General features: G+C 37.4%; 1 protein-coding gene across 1 annotated transcript; it reads right to left on the minus strand.

Annotated features, from left to right (window-relative positions):
• Positions 1 to 1,656: 1,656 nt before the first annotated feature.
• On the minus strand, positions 1,657 to 13,938 carry ccdc39 (coiled-coil domain 39 molecular ruler complex subunit). The gene is made up of 20 exons (XM_008433298.3): positions 13,720 to 13,938; positions 12,467 to 12,586; positions 11,053 to 11,199; positions 10,813 to 10,971; positions 10,643 to 10,735; positions 9,682 to 9,810; positions 9,397 to 9,588; positions 9,208 to 9,311; positions 8,997 to 9,129; positions 8,536 to 8,730; positions 8,263 to 8,427; positions 8,035 to 8,172; positions 6,707 to 6,915; positions 5,756 to 5,873; positions 5,520 to 5,679; positions 5,311 to 5,417; positions 4,054 to 4,194; positions 2,818 to 2,997; positions 2,645 to 2,733; positions 1,657 to 2,017 (listed from the first exon to the last, which is right to left on the minus strand). Exons 1-20 carry the CDS (start codon positions 13,843 to 13,845, stop codon positions 1,837 to 1,839), a joined length of 2,886 nt encoding a protein of 961 aa, XP_008431520.2. The 5' UTR covers positions 13,846 to 13,938; the 3' UTR covers positions 1,657 to 1,836.
• Positions 13,939 to 14,394: the final 456 nt, after the last annotated feature.

The raw sequence follows: 14,394 nt of genomic DNA on the forward strand, positions 1-14,394 counted from the left end.
ACTTACTTACTTAATTATGAGTGAATAAATCTTAATAGGTCCATTAGACAGAATGCTTCTTATTTAAATTTTTTTTTTTAATTCATGAAAACGAGCGATCCCAGCTAACGGTGCAGTTTCAGACTTTGGTGACGTTCTTCAGAGTCAGATTGAGATCAGCATGTGGTTGAAGTCCCTGCAGGAGTCCCTGAAGCTGGAACACACGGTGCATGAGAGTTCTTGGATTTAAACCACACCTGATTGTGTGTGTTTTTTTATTTGATTTTATTTTTATAAAGACGATTAATAGTTTACCGTCTTTACGACTTGTACGAGCATGGTTTTATTCAGCTCCTGGTGGGATTCGATGGTCGCCTGAAAGAATACCAGCACTGCAACAGAAACACAACAAGCAGGTTTTAAGAGAAGGCTTCCTGTTTGTGTTGGATTCATAATAAAATCACGCTCACCACTGTCTGCTGAGTTTGCAGAAGGAAGGACCGGTGCTGACCCAGTAGGAGCATCTGTCGCATCCAGGGTTGGAGAAACGGACAGTCAGAAGACATAGACATCCACTTCAGTTTGGTAAACTGCTATGTAATATCACATTTCCACTGATTGCAAACAGGTGTGCTCACCTGTCTGTGCGGCACCTGAGGCCAAACAGCCGATTAACAGGAGCAAAAGCAACATGCTGAGGTCTGAATCCAGCCAAAAGGAAACGGATCCTTCTGGTGCTGCTGAGCGTCTGGCTAGGATTTGGTCTATTCAAGGAAACTGCGCCTTTACAACAAGGTGTGTCTCATAAGTAACAAAGAAGAACTTCCATGAAGCTTCATCACAAGTGTGATGTGTTTTACAGAATTATGTAAAGGAAATGAGAGTTGTATTTAACACCAACTGTTAAAGGGGCAGTATTATGTAAAATCCACTTTTCTGAGCTTTACATGTTGTCATTCCTTCGTCAAAAAAAAAAAAACCTGGACTGTTGCTTTGATTCTTTCTTTCATGTTTGAGAAGTACTTTGATCTCCCGTGGCAACCATTCAGCTATGAAAAATGCCTAGGTGGACCTAGCTCTGCCTTCGAGATGAAGCTCCTCCTCAGAGATGCAGTTTCCAAGTATTTTAGCTGCTGCCTCACAGAGCGGCCATCCCCAACTCAGCTCCTTCAGACTAGCCAGAAGCAATTAGCTGGTGGAACTGCGTATCTGCTGAGCTCATTGTACAAGCTACTTCTCAGTGCAGCACTGAGACCAAACCAATAAGTGGGCGGGATTAGGGCTGCTTCGAGTCTTAATCATGGAAGAGTGAGAATAACTTTAATAAGTTCTTATAATTTGTTTCCTACAAACTTTTGTTCAGCTACTTCGGCATCTATATCTCTAGTTTGGTCTCAAATATCTCTTACTAAGTTCACAAGAGAGCTCACTGCAGTCCTGCGCGGCCACAAATTTCAGACAAGATCAACATTAGCCCCGTCCACCAGCTAACACCGGCTAATGCTCTCTTGTGAACCTATTAAAGATATGTCAGGTCAAACTATAGACAAAGAAGCTGGAGTTAATCAGAAAGAGTTTATACTAAACGAATTGCAGTGAATAAATGATGTCACTGAAGTTATTTATGCACTTTCTAGCCTTTAGCACCTTAAAATAAAAACATGAAGAAAAAAAAAATTCATCTTTTTACTTTTATTGGTGCATCTTCGTGTTCAATAGATAATCACAACTCAGAAAACCACAGCAACCTAAACTGGGCAAAACACATTACATATTTATGAACAATGCACAAAACTTCACATCCGTAAGGAATGAAAAATCAATGTAAAATCAACATTTTTGATTTTACAAAATCAGCTACGGCTTCTTCGTCTTTTTGCTGGAGTAGCTGTCACTGCTGCTTGAAGAGCTGGGACTTGTAGGAGAAGTGAGAGAAGGATAGACACCACTCAGATCCAGGTTCAGGTTCACCGTTTTTACCCAGGGAGAGACAGACAAAGATTTTGAATGGCTGCGGCTAGATGACGACTCAGAAGACCTGGAAAGCATCAGGAAGACACAGAGTTGTCAGAGCCACTCATCAAAGACATGAATATCAAAATGATTGAGAGCTTTAATCATTTACTTGAAGGGTGTTGGTTTTTTTTTTTTTTTTTGCCATGGTGGGCAGATAAAAGATTGAAAATACTTAAGTTTTAATTTCTTGTGGATTTAATATTTGGTTGTGCAGTGGTAAGCAGAATCAGGGCATATAAATGTTTCAGAAAATCAAATTTAAGACTGTTTGTAGCCACATTGAGTGGAAATTAAGACTGAAAAAAACTATAAAATTGGGAGTGGTTGTATTACCATCAAGAATAACAAAAATTGTGAAATTTTCTGGGTCTGTTTGTAGATTTCTGCAGTTTCTTTTTTGCCCAGGTCATATCTGGATTGGCAACAAAAGTGAGGTTTTCTCATATTGCGGATAAGAAATAATCTAAAATCTAACACCAACTTGTGTGCCTAATTCTTGTTCTTCAAATTCAAGTTGCTTGTTGCATGACGTACACTATTAAAGACGCCAATTTTCCTAAATAGGGCAACAGTTCTCCCATCCGAAAGCAAACTTAACGTCTATTTATGTCAGACATTTACAACACAAACCACAGATGTAAAGTTTGACCTGAAAGTCAGGGAGCTTTTAGCACCGCTCATCTTGAGGCTACCCTGGGTGCTGAGTTTGGTGGCTGGAGGTGGAAGCTGCAGATTGGCCTGAGAGGAACAGAAGAGAGGAGCAGTAAACTTTAACAGTCCTATCATACTAGATTCCTGAATCATGCTAAATAACGCCAAAACCTTCTGAAAGCTTTCCTCCAGAATAGGTCTGAGCTCAGGATCCTCCTGCATGGCCTTATTCAACATATTGTTGATAGATTTGTCGAACTGCTTTAACTCTTTCAGTTTGATGTCTTGCTCCTCAAGAGTTTCACTGCTGGTTCTTTGTGCTGAGCGAATCTCTCTGGTCAGTTTGATGAACTAAAAAAAACAAACAGTTGGACAAACACAAACAATAATATAAGATAAACCTCAGAAATGTGACTCATGAAAACATTTTAAAATCTAACCAAGACTTTAGAAGGATAAATTCAGGTCAAAGTTCAAATAAAATTTTAATATGGAGTTGTGCTGCGACAGACTGGTGACCTGTCCAGGGTGACCCCGCCCCTCGCCCGGAACGTTAGCTGGAGATAGATACCAGCAACCCTTGATTTTAGAGGACACCCTCTAAAATCATAGATAGATCTAAAATCATAGATAGATAGATAGATAGATAGATAGATAGATAGATAGATAGATAGATAGATAGATAGATAGATAGATAGATAGATAGATAAATAGATAGATAGATAGATAGATAGATAGATAGATAGATAGATAGATAGATAGATAGATAGATAGATAGATAGATAGATAGATAGATAGATAGATAGATAGATAGATAGATAGATAGATAGATAGATAGATAGATAGATAGATAGATAGATAGATAGATAGATAGATAGATAGATAGATAGATAGATAGATAGATAGATAGATAGATAGATAGATAGATAGATAGATAGATAGATAGATAGATAGATAGATAGATAGATAGATAGATAGATAGATAGATAGATAGATAGATAGATAGATAGATAGATAAATAGATAGATAGATAGATAGATAGATAGATAGATAGATAGATAGATAGATAGATAGATAGATAGATAGATAGATAGATAGATAGATAGATAGATAGATAGATAGATAGATAGATAGATAGATAGATAGATAGATAGATAGATAGATAGATAGATAGATAGATAGATAGATAGATAGATAGATAGATAGATAGATAGATAGATAGATAGATAGATAGATAGATAGATAGATAGATAGATAGATAGATAGATAGATAGATAGATAGATAGATATTTTCTTTAAAATGCCAAATTGTTTTGGAAACCTGTATCTTATTCTGTTCCAACTGTAACTGCCTGTACAGATAGATGTAAAAAGTGTTTATCAAAGTGTCACAACTTCTTCTCCGACCTGATTCTTGACTCTGCCAAGTCTCTCCTGCACAGAAGCTGCTTCTTTGTTCAGATTACCAATAAGACCATGCATGTGATGTATCTTTTCCTTCTCCACCTTCTCTTCTAGCACGAGGCTCTCCCAGGTGTTGTTCATGTCCTGCAAATGGAGGCCGGTACAAAGACACACACATAAACAGACGCGCGCGCACAAAAGGCACAAAGGTTTTCACCCAGACAGAGATTCACACCAGATGGGTGTGACATGAGTCCCAGAGCTGGGTTATTGTAGTCATGATAGTCTCAGCTGGATTTTGAATTACAGTAACAATTATTTCCACATGCAGGAAATGAGAACCACGAATAAGAATAACATGGATAACAGCACCTCTATTCCACAATTTAGAATATGACGCTGTTTGTCAGATTAAAAGTTTCTTTTGAAGACAACCTCTGAGCAGCTATCAAACACTTCTCCTTAAAGACACATTTCTATTTTTAAAAATAGGTTTGTTTTGGTCTCATGTAATATTCTAATTTTAATTGTTGTGTTTTTATTAGCTGTAAGCAGAAAATTATCATCAAAAAGAGAAATAGAGGTGCTAAAACATCAGTATTTGTCTAATTAGTTTATATGACTAGATAAATGTGATGCATAGGCAACATCCGCAAATAGCAACGATGGACAAGTGGGGGGGAAATTTTTGCTTCAAAAATAAATCTGGAAAACAACGACTGTTGTGTTCAAGTTGTGCTAAAACGAATTAGCCAATCAGCAAAGCTATTCAAGCCTAGAATAGCATCTCAATGCTAAACAATCAGCGTCCACAGTTCAAACTTCTAAAATATATATTTTTAAATAAGTCACATGAATGATCAGGGCTTCCTGAAACACTTGAAAGTTGAATGGATTCCATCCTTCAAAAAATGTTGTTATTGTTGAGCTCAAATGTCTGTTTATTCAATATTTTAGCAGCAAAAATGCATTTTGAATTGAAAATAAAATGGTTTTTGATGAAAATGTGATTAATTAATTACAGACCTGCAATTAACTCCATTAAAAATTTGATTAGTGGGTTATCACTGATCAGGCTAATATAGATTATTGTTTCTCCACCCCAACCCCCTTTTTTTTTGTTGATAAATCGCACATTGTAATAAGCAATATTTAGCTGTTGTTCAGTTTATGTTAACATTTCTGATCACCAGTTTCTGACATTCACTTGCTTTTCGCCTAAACCGTATAGAGAATCAGCCGACTTGTTTTTCACAGAACCTGAATTTTCTGGTGGAGCTCTTGAATTTGCTTCTTCTTAGACTTCAGCATTTTCTCGGCGGACTTCAGCTCTTCCTCCAGCTGCTCCTTTTCCTGGTACTCTTCACCTTTAACAAACATAATCAGTGTTGGTTTTGACCAAAACATAAGGCAACTTTCACAAGCACAAGAGCTGCGTTTCCGCTTCCAGAATTTCCCGCCAGACGTACTGAATTTCTTAATTTTCCTGAGGCTGCTGCTGTAATCAGAGCATCGACCAGAGAACAACTGGATGGTGTTCTTCAGAGCCTCGGTTTCAAGCTCCATCCTGTGCATGTGCGCCCTCATTTCTTCTGACTTCCGTCTGAGTTCCTCCTTGTCCAGCGAGGCCTGGTGGAGAAAACACACAGCAAATTCAAGACGTTTTTGGTGTGCAGGGAAGACAACAGTGTGAAAGGCGTCTCACCTTAGTGATGTAGTAAATCTGGGACTTCTCGCCCTCAGAGCCCGCCAGTGAACTTTCCATGATCTCAAAGCGGTTCTTCACCGTTTCGACTTTGGATAATTCTTCATTTAATTCCATGCTGGAATAAGAGGACAAATTAACCTAACATGTCATTTATGCAAACTTTTAATTTAATTTAAAAACATGATTAAAATAACACATTCGAGCATCATTTCTATATACAGCAGCGATGAGTGATATGGTCTTAAAATTTCACTGTTATATTTTGTGGCATTGTGGTGATAAGGAAAATGATGACAATAAAAAAGACTATTTATTATTTATTCTTTAGGTAACTGCCTGGCACTGCATTTATATAGCACTCAGCTTCTATGTGCCTCAAATCTGGAACAAACTTACAGAAAACTGCAAAACAGCCGAAACACTGAGTTCCTTTAAATCAAGAAACGTGTTTAGAGTTACTTTTGACCCATAATAAATGTTACATTAACCAACATATTTTATGTTTATTGATGATTGTTAACAATGGCAGTTGACAAAATGTAATTTTGATGAATGTTTTGATGATGTTTTTATATTTTCAAGATTATGAGCTGCCTTATTGCTGAAATGTGATACACAAATACACTCGATTGACTGATTTATCGAGTTATAGCGCTATTCCCATTTTTAAAGTGTGATTTATATCACTAAGCTGCTCACTGTGACTGCATTTAATCATATTTTCAAATTGAATGATATTTATTGATGCTCTCGTGAACAATGGAGAAATTGGAAAAAAAAAATTTCGATCATACTGTCAGTTTTGTTCTTTTTCAATAACTGAAATTTATCAGGACAACGTTAAATCAAATTCTTATCACGCTTAGACCTTTTTTCACGATAAATGATAAACAATAAATGATAAACGATACGATAAATGTAGAGTATATAGTGCACAGGTTTTCTTACCTCAGTTTCAGCCTGTCCTGCTCGGTAATCTTGAGCTGATGTCTGAGCATTTCGGAGTAAACGTGAATCTCTTCCTCCCGCTCTTTCATGGCTTTCTCCAGCTCTAACTTTCTCATCTCCCATGACATCATGCTGTCCGCATCTTTATAGATGATATCTCTGATGCGCTTCACCTCTGCCTTCAAAAGGTTGTTGTTCACTAAGCCATCCTGATGGAAAATACACAAATAACTTATGATTCATGATCATTTTCTTCCCCCAATAGTAGCCACACTATACACCTTTTTTTCACTAAGAAAAGAAGCCAGGTCGCTTTTCCAGACTGCAAACATTCCTGCAATCCTGTCTTTAGTTCAAAACAAAAACATAATAATTAAATTCCTTTTATGATCCTACATGAGCAGATGTAATGATCCTAGTAAAGTACAATTCATGTATGGATTAAATTCAATATGACTCAATATTATCATGCTTTAGACTCATCTAAGACATTTACTGTTCATTGTGCTCTCATAACTTCACCCATTTTTACGCAAAAATGAAGACACACACCACACAAAGGTATTTAGATTTCCTTCATGTTAAAATGACAAATTGTAACACATCTTTTGAGATTTGATGTGACAGATTAACACAAAGCAGAACATAATTGTAAAGTTGAAGAAATTGATTGTTTGACACATTTAAGTAATTTAAATTAATTAAACATCTTCCAGAGCAGATGTTTGGCATAAAGTAGTTTCTCTCAATAGTTGTGCTTTCTTTTCATTTTAATTTAATAGTAAGTAGGACTATATCCAGTACTTTTTTTTTTTTACCAAAGCATGATTAGAGCAAATTAATTCTTCTATTAAATTTTGTATTTGGTTAACATGTTTTTGTTGAAAAAATGTTCTCACTTTTGTTTCTTGGAATAAGCTTTCTAGATCCAATAAACTGAAAAGAAAAACTAACTTAAAAACTTAAGAATCTGCCCGCCTTTTATTAAGACAAAAGAAATTCCGTCTTTTGTTTCTTTAAAATATTGCTTGCTTAATTTATTGCTGAGCAGATTAAAAAAGGCACAACAAAATGATTTAGCATAAGTTAGAAAAACAATATGGCCAGTGAATACTTTCAACTTTGGGATTGTGGACCAAAATGTTTGGACGCTACTGGTGTAATTTAACTTCACACAGAAAGGTAAGGAAAATACTGTAAGAACTTCTGGTTCTTTCTGTATTTGTTTAAGCCAGCCAAAAACTATTCCTGAGTTAGTTTCCCCTGGCCCATTGTTCCCTCTTTAGATGCTTAACATTTAACGGTATCTGGAATGGCACGTCACTCACCTGCTTCTTCAGTTTGAGCTTCTTCAACTCCTTTTCTTTGTTGACACAAAGCACCAACAGGCAGTCAACCTGCTCAGTCAGGTCTTTCTTCTGAGTCTCTAACTTCTCCATCTCTTTCTTCGCACAGCGGATGTCGATCTGCCAGAGACACACTCGCCATATGTAAAATGTATTAACTCCACTGGAACTTTAAAGGCAAATCTTTGAAGAAGTGCTTTTCAGACAGACCTCACATTCACTGAGTGCAATCTTGAGTATTTTGGCCGTCTCCTTCTTGTCTTCCAGATTGGTGGTCAGCTCATTAACCTTCACCTCCAGTATCTCGCTTTCATCGGTGTGAATGGCGCCTGACAGCTGAGCTACTTTCCTCTGAAGCATCAGTATCTTTGCCTCCTACCCAGAACAGAGCAGAGAACGAAATCAAAACACAAAGTAGAAAAAGCCGAACAGTTTGAGTGCAGGGTGCTATATTTGTGTGTATGATTTTTTTTGTCAACATACCTGATTGTTGCTGATCATCTGCTGTCTGATGAGTGTGTTCTCCATCTTAGTGAGCTGGCTCAGCAAGTTAGTTATGGTGAACTTATTCTTGGACGTCAGGGCTAATAGATTCTTCTCTTTCGTTTTGGCACTTTGGAAATTTTGTTTCTGGCGGAACAGCTCCTCCATGAGGTCTTGCTGCTGAGCTTCCAGCATCTGTAGGAGGGAAGGAAGGAAGGAATTAGACTGACTGAGTGAATCTTTTTCATACAAAAAAAACAAATGTAGACTAAAAAAAGAAAAAAACATTTCAAATTAAAATATGTTTTGGATTAATGTGCTAATTTAGTTTCAGGTGAAAATAAAGTAAATGTCAATAAATATATCTGGACACACACAAGCTGAGAATAAAGATTTTTGTTTGTTTGTTTTAAGAAAGAAGCAGATAAGAGCAGCAAGTGGTCCGTGTCCCGGTGGCACACCTTCATGTCCTGTTCTGCCTCCAGCAGGATCTGCTCCATGTGAGCGGCTCTCTCCTCCTCACTCAGAGCGCTCTCTGTCATAAGCCTCAGCTTCTCCTGCAGAGCAGCATTGTAGCCCTCACTCTCTAGTAACCTACAACACAAACATGCAGTAACATGCAGTAACATGCGGGGTCTTAGATTCAGAGATGTTTCCTCATATCTCACTGACTTTTCGTTGTTGATGTTCTTGTCCATCTTCATCCTGGCGATTTGGGATGTAACAGACTTCATATCACCCCTGTGTTGATTCAGCGTGGTCTTGTAACTATCAAGCTGCAGGGTAAAGAAGTCTTTAAAAAAATTACAAGTCACGAATGACAAAAGCAAACATGAGCGGTGTGTGCTTTAAGAAACTGACCTCAACCTGCATCCTGGCCAGGTTTTCCTGGTGTTTCTTCAGTTCCTGCCGTAGGATGGACTTCTGCATCCTTGTCGTGGCGATGTTCCTCTGCAGCTCTCTGTTGTTGTTCCTCTCTGTGTCCAGCTTGTGCTTCATTTCTGCAACACAGGTGTTCTTTTCCCTGGTTGTCTGCCTGCCCTGAGCGATTTTCTGTAATGAAAAGAAAAAACAATAAGCTTTTGCTGCAAAAGTCCCGTTTGGTGTAGAAATACAGTTAAGTTAAGCCGGCTGTAGACGTCTTACAAGTGAGCATCGCTCCATGTCTGAGTCGAGTTGCTTTTTCTGCTTGATGGTGTTTTCACACAGGTGGAAGAGGTGCTGGATCTCAGCGCGAGCTTGCTGTATATTTTCTATGGTCTTATCCAACGCTAGCTGCATGGACAAAATGTTCAGAATAATAGAAAACTACAAAGAAGGCCTCCAAATTAGCAATGAAACTATTAATCGTTTAAATCGCGATGAATCGATTACTGAAATAATTGTCAAATAACTTAGTAATCAATTAATGGTTAACTGCAATATGCAGGCTCAAAAAAAAACGCCATTTGCTGAAAGAACACTACAAAAGCACAAAATCTTATCATGCATTTGTGGTCTGGTTCTTGGACAATTTTCTCAGTACACTTGAAATAAGACAAGAGTAACTTACAAGTAACTTTTCAGCAAGATATAGAATATTTGTTTAAGCAAATAATTCCTTAATATTGATGAAAAAGTACTAGCTCCAGTGGTATTATTTAGCTTATAACATGGGAAAATGTCATGTTATAATGAAACATAAGACATGTTATTTCTGGTATGCTTCACTTAATAAATTTATATATATATATATATTCCTGTTTAAAAAAGCAATTGAATTATTTGTTTATTTGCATCTTTTATTGCATGTTGCTATTAAAAGCTAAGGTGGTTAAATGAAAATATGCAGATTGACCTTTTTTTTTTAAATTGGCACGTTTCAAAAAATTTTACAATTTTTAAAACGATTAAGCAATAATCAATAGATTAATCAATTACAAAAACAATCATTAGTTGTACACCTACTCCGAATGCAGACTAATTTCCGCTATAGAAAAAAAGAAAAAAAACACAAGGACCACAAAGTAAATTGAATACTGAAACAAACGCCAGGTCAATATTTTCCATACCAAACTAATACATTCAGTAACATGCGCAGTGTGATTGCTGTGTGTTCTTACATTACCTGCGCAGACCTAGTCTCTGTTAGCTCTCTGTCAAGTGCTTTGCGGTTTTCTTTGACCTCCAGAGTCTTCTTCTCTATACTCAGAAAGAGTGACTAAATGAGACACACAGATGGCTGTTAGTTGAGGAGGCACACGGATGACGCCAAAGCTGCAAGTGTTGCTTAACAACCTTGATCTTATGCTCGTCCATTTGGGTGTATTTCATGATGACCATTAAGTCGTCATCCTTTTTAGCCGCCTCCACTAAGAGGTTCTCCATGGTCTGTTGGTCCAGGTCCATCTGAAGCCGCAGCTCCTCCAGAGTCTGTGTTGCCTTTAGCTGGCTTTTCTGAAGACACAGAAAGAAGAATCAGAGGTACATTTCGCTACTGTATTGGTTTCTCTTCTTCAAGTCATGCAGTGTTCAGACCTCTATCCTGTCCATCTTCTCGTATGAAGACTTTATCTCTTTGTTGGCCAGAGCTGTCAGCTGACCATAGCGCTCCTGCTCTCTCTCTGCCAGGGTTTTCAGATGCTTCGTCACCTCAAGCTCTTTTTCGTTTGCCTTCAACAGAGTCTGTACGCAGTCAAACAGACAATATGATAGCACAACTTGGCTTTCTAAAACACCATGCAATGGACAGACACTAACCCACAGTCAGACAGTGTCACTGTCTGACACTAATACTGAACTTTCTACCAAAGTTCAGTATTAGTGTCATGATAAATGATTTGTGTGGGTCACTTTTGACCCACACAAAGTGACACATATATCCTGTACAATTCAGCAGAAAAATACACCAAAGACTAGGACTTAACTGCTGTAAGATTTTAATGCATTAAAAATTGTAACATAATTATTTCCTTTCCTGCATTTCTGACGCATAAACATCAGCAATGGATGACAAAGCCGCTTCTTTTGACTCACGGGGGGTTAATTGTTGCTTCCAAAAGTGATTTGATGGGAGGCTGGAAAAAATAATGGTTGTGTTCAAATTGTGCTGAAAGAAGTTAGCCTATCAGCGAAACTATTCAAGCCGAACGTAGCATTTCAACTCTAAACATGTAGCAGCAGCGCAGACGTCCCCAATGCTAATGTCAGCGTCCACAGTCTACATTTCTACAGAAGATCCATCAATGATCAGCAGATCCTGAAACACTTGAAAGCTAAACGGGGAGGGCAGCACTTTACACCAATCTGATGGTTGAATAACCTGAATAACAGATTAAAGACAATAAATATCTTTGTTGTTGGAGCTCTTTTTAATTGAATTGATAATTGCCATGTATGCCCCTCCTAGGACACACCAACAGGTCCTTTGGTGTTGCTGGCAGCCTCTTTGACCAGTTGAGCCTCATCTTTTCATCAGTGTTGGAGAAAAGTTTGATTTTTGTTAAGTTTCTGTTTTCTTATATTTTCCACAACATTCGGCTCTGGTATTCAGTGTCATCCTGTATATCCAGGATAATTCTGACAGAAATGTTTCAGGATTTTCCTGATTGTAAATCGACTTGCAACTTCTGTGCAATCAGTGGTGTAAGCTATGGGAGGCTACGTCCTACTAGCATGGCTGGTCTCTACTTCAGTTTAATCAGAATAGAAATAACAACAGGTAGGAACTCAAGAAGACTAAAAGCTGAATCTGTAAGTTTACTTATGTGCAACTGGGTCAATGCATGAATTCATTCTAAAGTAAAATTGTACATAATGTAATAATAGAAACATTTCCATTATTTATGCTGTTTTAAATCACAATAACTTGATATTTCAACATTGGCATATACTTCTAAAAGCCAGTGTATGTGGTACATTTATAACATAAGGTTAGTTCCAACACACTCACCTCAGTGTTAACCAGCTGTAGTGTACTCCTCTGGAGGCTTTCATTAAGAAGATCCTGTCTATCTTTAATTTTCTTAATTTCATTCTCCTGTCGCAGAACCTCCATCTCAGCTTTATAAACCTGTTGTCGACAAAAAGGAATGTTAAAGGAATGGACATGGTCAACGACAATAAACAGGTAGACTGTAGACTTCAGTTGACGTTCAATTGGTATAGGGTCCAAACGGTGACAGAAAAACACATGCCATGCCATTACACCACCAGCAGCATACTGAACTGTTGATACAAGGATGATAGCACAACTTGGCTTTCTAAAACACCACCATCCATTGAGCTGTATCCATCCAGCTCAATGGATACAGTTTTCTAATGCTGAAACTCAAAATTAATATTTTTTGCTGAATTAAGTTCAGCCTGTTTTACTTTAGTATCTATTGGAACCAGAAAAGTATATTTTTCACCACCATCTCCTCACCTTACCTCCAGCACAAACCTGAGAGGAGTATTGAAGCTTTTATTTTGAAATGTTCAGTAGGCTTCATTTTAAAGGGCCTCGCTAATCCCGTGTGTAACATCGGTTGGGTTAAACCAGTCATACAAAAATAGCAATCACCTGCTGTGAAAAATGTGATGCTCTTATTTTGACAGTCCAATGTGGTTGTCAGTTAAGGGGTATCAAGTTTCATGAGTCATATAGTACTTACTTCCTTTGATCTTCTACCATCTTCTTGTCAAAAATCCACCCTAACTCACACTCTAACGGGGCGGCAGTTAGTGTCAGTTACACTCTGCGTTTCTGCAGTTGTAACCGATAAATATAACTGATAAATGTTTCAGACAGCTGTCCCTATGTATTGCTATGGCAGGCCCCAATTAGAGATCATGCTCCATTAAGTTAACAAAAGACAACAAGAAAATGCCTGAGTAACAACTTCCTAAAATAAGCAAAATATCCTTCAAATTAAACAATAAAGAAAACACATTCAATGTAAATTACATTGTTTGGCAATTTAAGAGTTTACTTCTACTTCTCAAATAACTGATAATCAGCTCTCAAACGTTTGGTGCTTTTAAACGCTATAACGTTTCACGCTGAAGACCTGTTTTGCTACAGTTCTACTTTTAATATTCATATTTAGCCACCGGACAGATATCTATACTTAGCTTAAACTTATAATACATTTGAGTAAAATATATGCTGCGCGTACAAAGGTAGCTCGAGGGAGTTTTGTTAACTGTCCGTGGCTGCCTTACCTCCTCCAGCAGAGCTCTGTTGGCATCGCTCAGTTCAGGAAGAGCAAAGGTATAATCCCAGCCAATTTCAGATAATATTTTGTCTAAATCAGGGTTATTAAACTGATTAAAATCAGAGTCAGCCATTTTTTCTGTCCTGCTTGACAGCAAAGACTTCCGAAACGTCCTGAAACAGGGAAGCAGTTTCTGTCCTTTACACTGTTAGTAGTCACCCGTGGCAACCGCACGCGCTTACATCACCACAAGAGGGCTGCGCGCGACCAGAAAGGAAGAGCTCAACGTCTTGCTGCGTTTCCTCTGTAGATCAAAAAGTGCCACAAAGTAATGTTTTAATACATAATAAAATTTGTACTTCAGTCTGTCACTAATTGTTTACAAATTAATACTTACATTAGGTCATATTGTTGAGGAAAAGTGACGTTAATTACAAATAATTAAATAATACAATTCTTAAGTCTGGTCTGTAAATATTAACCATAACTGAAAGTGATAGATTTTATAACAAGTCAAATTATATTAAAACAGACAATGGCTAAATAAGCGAGAGAAACTGCTTATTTCGTGTGACTTCAATAAGAAATATAACAGGCTATAATTCAAAAAAGGTGACACAATCACCTAAATGCATCCTTTACAAGTTAACAAAAATACACCTTTTTGGTAAATGCATAGATT

Source organism: Poecilia reticulata, chromosome 17, assembly GCF_904066995.2.
Source record: "Poecilia reticulata chromosome 17, P_reticulata-male-v2, whole genome shotgun sequence".
NCBI lineage: Eukaryota > Metazoa > Chordata > Actinopteri > Cyprinodontiformes > Poeciliidae > Poecilia > Poecilia reticulata.

What these genes read in the sequence shown, in the direction of transcription:
- ccdc39 (XM_008433298.3), bottom strand. Translation starts at nt 13,845, where the DNA reads ATGGCTGACTCTGATTTTAATCAGTTTAATAACCCTGATTTAGACAAA. An exon ending in TGGACGAGCATAAGATCAAG is followed by an intron (nt 10,736 to 10,812) that starts GTTGTTAAGCAA and finishes TGTCTCATTTAG; the next exon opens with TCACTCTTTCTGAGTATAGA. An exon ending in CAGGACAGGCTGAAACTGAG is followed by an intron (nt 5,874 to 6,706) that starts GTAAGAAAACCT and finishes CTCTTATTCCAG; the next exon opens with CATGGAATTAAATGAAGAAT.